The sequence below is a fragment of the Schistocerca cancellata genome, chromosome 3, assembly GCF_023864275.1.
Source record: "Schistocerca cancellata isolate TAMUIC-IGC-003103 chromosome 3, iqSchCanc2.1, whole genome shotgun sequence".
In the NCBI taxonomy this organism is placed as follows: domain Eukaryota; kingdom Metazoa; phylum Arthropoda; class Insecta; order Orthoptera; family Acrididae; genus Schistocerca; species Schistocerca cancellata.
In genome coordinates, this window is record NC_064628.1 from 590,325,433 (window position 1) to 590,331,432 (window position 6,000).

The following is a 6,000-nucleotide window of genomic DNA, read 5'->3' on the forward strand; positions in this document are numbered from 1 at the left end:
CACAAATGTGAGATGAATGGGTAGCCTTGAGAGATGAAATAGTGAAGGCAGCAGAGGATCAAATAGACAACTGAAAAGGTCCAGTAAAAATTCTGGGATAACACACAAAATATTAAACCTAACTGATGATAGGAGAAAGTATGAAAATTCAGTTAATGAAGCAGAGAAAATGGAGTACAGACATCTAAAACTGAGATTGACATGAAGTGCAAACTGGCAAATGACAAATGCAAAGTTGTAGACGCATCCTTGACTATGGGAAAAATTACATGTAGTTCATAGGAAATTACAGAGATCTCTGGAGAAAAGAGAAGCACATGTGTGAATATTAAGAGCCCTAATACTATGAGTATACTATAATACTAAGAGTATACTATTCCTCCCCCTCCCTGCCCCAGCCTCCTCCTTAGCCCCACCCAGTCATCACTACCATCATGCACTGGTGCTGTTGCTTGCAGTGTAGTTTCAGCTCTCTGAGACTGCAGATGTGTGTACAAGCTATGTTTGCGTCAGTGTGTGTGTGTGTGTGTGTGTGTGTGTGTGTGTGTGCGTGTGTGTGTGTGTGCGTGTGTGTGTGTGTGTGTGTGTGTGTGTATGTGTACTGCTGACAAAGTCTTAATGGCCAAAAGCTATGAGTGTGTGAATCTTTTTATTGTGCCTATTGCGACTCAGCATCTTCACTATATGGTGAGTAGCAACTTTCCTTCTCTGGTATTGTTACAGTCCATCCTGTATTTTCCATTGTTTGACAATGGCCAATGTCGTATATGAAATGCAGAGTGGCAATAGCAAGAAAGGTATTCCTAGAAAAAGGATTTTGTTAACATGGAGTGAAAATTTAAATGTGAAGAGTTCTTTTTTGAACCTGTTTGCCTGGAGAGTAGACTTGTTTTGAAGTGAAAACATAGATGATAAGCATTTCAGATAAGGAGAAAGAGAAGCTTATGAAATGTGGCACTAAACAAGAATGTTGAACATGAGATGAGTGGATAGAATAAAGAATGAGGAAGTACTGAAACAAATTGGGGAAAAATTTGTATTGCATGCTCTGTTAAGAGTCCTTTACAAATGTCACATAGAGTGATAATTAACAAGTTCCACTCAGACAAATCAGTTAGTATTCTATTATAGGTTATTTCCTAAGACTTTCTCTGAAAAGAAAGGAAAGAGTGGTATAGATCTGTAATTAGATGTACTTTACTTTTGTTCAGTTTCATAAATGGATATTACTGCAGCATTTTTAAGTCTGTCTAGAAATATGTTCTGAGTCACTGATTGATTACAGATTACCTTACAGATAATCCTATCAAATCAGCATTGGATTTTAATATTTTGGTAGAAACACCACCAAAGCCAGCAGAATGTCTTCTTTTTAGTAAGCTGACGTTTTCTGCAGTCATCTTAGAAGTTCATCCACCCTGGTAGCTGAGTGGTCAGTGAGACAGAACAGCATGCCAAGGGGCCTGGGTTCGATTCTCATCTGGGCTGGAGATTTTCTTTGCTCAGGGAATGGGTATTGTGCTGTCCTATTCATCATCATCTCATCCTCATTGACATGCAAGTTGCCAAATGGGGTCAACTCAAAAGACTTTCACCAGGCGAATGATCTACCCGATGGGAGGGCCTAGCCACATGACATTTCATTTTAGAAGTTGCAGTTGGAAACTAATGTCTGTTGGTGGTGCGTGCAGTGTCTGCAGAAGTAACTCTAATGCACCTTTATTTGCTTCCATATTAGTTGGTGCAATGTTTGTTGCCTCACTGAGGAATTATTCACTGTATGTGGTGGTTGATGTCTCCAAAAAAAAGTCAATCTGTTGAAGAATTATGAAACATGTTTTAGGCACACGTATTACAACTTCTTGGAGAATGAAAATCTGCTCTATACAAATCAACATATGGATTATACAAACAGAGACCTTGTGAAACTCAGCTCAATCTGTTCCTCCATGAGATCCACAGTGCTGTAGACACCAGCACTCATTGATGCCATGTTTCTAGACCTCAGCAAGGTATTTTATACTGTCTTGCGCTGCCTTTTAGTGAAAAAAATATGAGCTCACCAAGTATCGGACTAGTAGAATGTGTTGGAAGCTATTTAAGGCTCTTTGAAAATTATGCAGTTCTCTATAAGAAGGTTGCAATGCCAGAAGACAGTAAGGCTTTCCAGCAAGACCTACAGAGGATTGATAAATGCAGCAGGGGCTGGCAGTTGAACCTGAATCAAATAAATACAATATAGAAAAAGAAATTAACTGTTGTACAACTTACACTACTGATACTGAGTTACTGGAAACAGTATCTACCATAAAATATCTAGGAGTATCTATCCAGAGTGGCCTTAAGTGGAATGACAACATAAAACAAATAACAGGAAAAGCAGATTACAGACTGAGCTATGGTGGAGGAATCTTAAGGAAATGTAATTCATTCACTAAATAAATGGCTTGCAAATTGCTCATTCAACCAATTCTTTTGTTCATCAACCAGGGACCCTTACAGGTAGGACTGATAGAAGATCCTAGGAAGAGTAGCACATTTTGTCTTGGGATCATTCAGTTGGCACAAGAGCATTACTGAGATGCTCAACCAACTCCCACTACAAGAGAGGTGTTAAGCATCATGGAAAGGTTGACAATTGAAATTTGAATAGGATACTTTCCAGAAAAGAATGAACTGTGACAGAAGACCAAACAGGGGACTGACGTACTAGGACTTGCACTGATGCTATGGAATAGTGCATTGATAATGGCTAGGCACTAGCCAAGATCTAGACTTGCCTAACAAAACCTGAAAGAAAAGGAAGACTGATTGCTGTGCTCTGTCATTTGAAAATCATATCACAGTCGCTGATTGCACCATTCCTAATGGAAGGTAACTTGACTTTCCAGGAAGAGTCGGGCAACATATTACTTCCCCACAAATACATCACATGGAATGACTACAATGAAAAATTTGAGAAGTTAGAGCTAATACAGAGGATTACCAACAATCATTCTTCTACACATCATTTGCAAATGCAATAGGGGAGAAGGGATAAACTAGTGGTACCCTCTGCCACACACTGTAAGGTGATTTGCAGAGTATTTATGTAGATGTAGAAAGTGTCGCCATTTCTGTCAATCTCATTTTCTGGGGGTTTAATTTCACTTGGGTCACTATATTTGTTTGTTTCTTGTTTAAGAGCATCTCTTCCTAGAACAAGGTACTTTAATGCTTGTGTTAGCCTCCACTTATCCTTGTTTCCATTCAATTTTGCCTTTATTTATTAATCTCATTTTCTGGGGGTTTAATTTCACTTGGGTCACTATATTTGTTTGTTTCTTGTTTAAGAGCATCTCTTCCTAGCACAAGGTACTTTAATGCTTGTGTTAGCCTCCACTTATCCTTGTTTCCATTCAATTTTGCCTTTATTTGTTTTAGAGGGAAACAACCTCAAAGTCCTGTCAGAATATGTTTAAGTAAGAGTTTGTATTGTCTGTTTTATACATTTCTTCCCAGCTTTCTTCCCATAATTCCTGTCCAATTGCTAGGACCGAGTCACTGTTTATGATTCTGTGATACAATACTATGCCTCTTTGATATATACCTAACTGGTCAGTATACTTCTTTGTTACCATTCAAAAATCATGATTATATAAAGCACTGACTATTCATTTTCAGCTAAATCACTGCAGGTTGTTCGGTATAAAAACCAATGGTTAATGGATATTTTAATGTGTCCTTCAGTTGTCATAGGGAATTTTAGTGTAGTCCTCTATGGGCCCTCAATCAGTTTCAATAGACAGACTAAGAAAATTATGGACAATGTAAATGGGTTACATAAAATGAAGAAGATTATGATGTGGTCAACACAGAAAGCGGACCTTTTTTATTATTTAATCCTTGTAAAGCTCAATCAATCCAGCAGCCCTTCCAGAATCCAAATTGTGATTTACTAAGTGTGCCACTATCACCAAGGTGGGACACTGTTCTAGACTACATACCTTTTTCCAAAAGTTTGCGTAAAAATGCTCTGATTTCATGATGCATTAAATTACTTCATGGTTAACTTGTCAAGCTTAAGATATTTATGCAGGAAGAAGATAAATCTTCTGTTATCACTTCAAATACTAAATACATGCAAAACTGAATAGAAACTGTCACCATCATCAACAGTCCTTAGGAACTGTTGCAGTCCTAACTGCAACATAGAAGTGTTTGAACATTAGGTAATAAAATATTCTGGCATGGACATAAGAAATATGTAGAATAAAGGCTTTATACTACATTTCCAATACCGTAACTATTATTTTGAATGTAAAAAAAGAGAGAGAAATTTAACTTTACATGATTTAATTGTTGTGGCTACTGTCTTTTATGATTCCAGTAATCGCTGCAATTTCTCCATCTGTGGCTGTCCTCGTCGATGTGTCACCACAAACTACATGGCATCTGTGAGAAACAGGAGAACTTTTCATACTACTGTAGAAAATCACAACATGAGTCAATTATATGTATTTTTCACTTTAAAAACAGTAACTATAGTTCAGGAACATTTTGACTATGATTTCACAATGTTTTTAGCAGATGTTGGTGCCATTCTAGGCTTTCTCCTTGGACTGTCAGTTCTTGGTCTAATTGCAATTCTAGAGCATGTGTTAGGAGTGCTTATTCAGTGTGTAAGTGTGGGCTGTGATAAAGAAAGTAAGCAACAAACATCTGCTATGAATAGAATAAATAACAAAATAGTTTTAAGTAAAACTGTAAATGAGCATATAACATTAAGAAAAATGTAGTGAAAATAGTGCAGAAATAATTATTTTGCAGACCAGAATGATGTACCAGTCAAATGTTTTAATAACCTGACCATTAGGAACACTTGCGGTCATTTTCAGTAGACATTCATATTGCTTGTATCTTGTTTGTGTAAGCAAAAGAATAATAGAAAGGTCAAAATTTTCTCAAAATGGTCTTCTATTATCATTGAATAAATCAGGAAATTAAAGGTACTGTGAACCTAAAACTTGGCTCACAATATGTGTAAAAGGTCGAGTCCCAAGAACATCAACTTCATTTATAATGAAGATCCACTAGCAGAAGAAAACATTTTTGAAAGAACTGGCAAAATATGGAGCAGTCAGATGTCACGACATGGCACAAGAACTTACACTTATTATAGGGATAAAAATGTTGATGGACACTTTTATATGGACTACATGAAAAAAACATATTATTTTATCAGTTAAAAGAAGTTTACTTATATAACAAACAAAAACTTCCCAAAAATCTAAAAAAAGTCAATTTGTGTAGAAGAAATCAAATAAATGTGATTAGAGACACCAATATTTTTTTTATAAGTTGCATCTGTCAATAAAACTTTGCATGCTTATTCTCATGTTCCATTTGACATAACATCTACTACCAATGCAATAGCTGCCCAAATAATTCTTAATATCCTTTTGATGCCTGCAATAATAATATCCCACCCAATAATAACAATTGAGAAAAATACCACTTGCTGACAACAGAACCAACTGATTGCAGTTAAAACACCAATACAGCTGACAAAAAAGCCAATGATGCTCTCAGAGATGTCCACAAATGGACACCAAACAACAGGATAGTAACACTAATGGTAAAGAAGACAATGTCTTTATGGAAGTACTTAATTGCATCATAAATCATAAGGAGTTCCCTATCAATTGTTGACCATTTGGATAGGGAAACTGTCAGTTTATGAGAGCAAATTGGAGCTTTACTCCATACCAACTATGGAGGCGTCACTTGCATCTATGGTAAGAGTAAATTGACCATCTGGGACTGGATGTGCGGTTGTAATTGCATCAGTGAGACATTCTTTTGCATGATCGAAAGTGTTTAACATGCCCTTGGACTATTCAACAAACCCTTTTCCGTTTTTGTTGAGACCTGATAATGTGTCCATCAGTGGTGCTTATAAGGTAGCTACTTGAGACAGGCAGCATCGGTATAAATTTAAAACTCCAAGAAAATGCCAGA

The 6,000-nt window shown here is 36.7% G+C and overlaps 1 protein-coding gene across 1 annotated transcript in view; it reads left to right on the plus strand.

Annotated features, from left to right (window-relative positions):
- LOC126176445 (uncharacterized) overlaps positions 1 to 5,312 on the plus strand; it is a 155,578-nt gene extending 150,266 nt beyond the window's left edge. Inside the window, exon 7 of the mRNA XM_049923601.1 lies at positions 4,370 to 5,312. Within this exon, the coding sequence (XP_049779558.1) occupies positions 4,370 to 4,778 (409 nt within the window). The 3' untranslated portion in view covers positions 4,779 to 5,312. The remainder of the gene's footprint in view (positions 1 to 4,369) is intronic.
- The last annotated feature ends 688 nt before the right edge of the window (positions 5,313 to 6,000 follow it).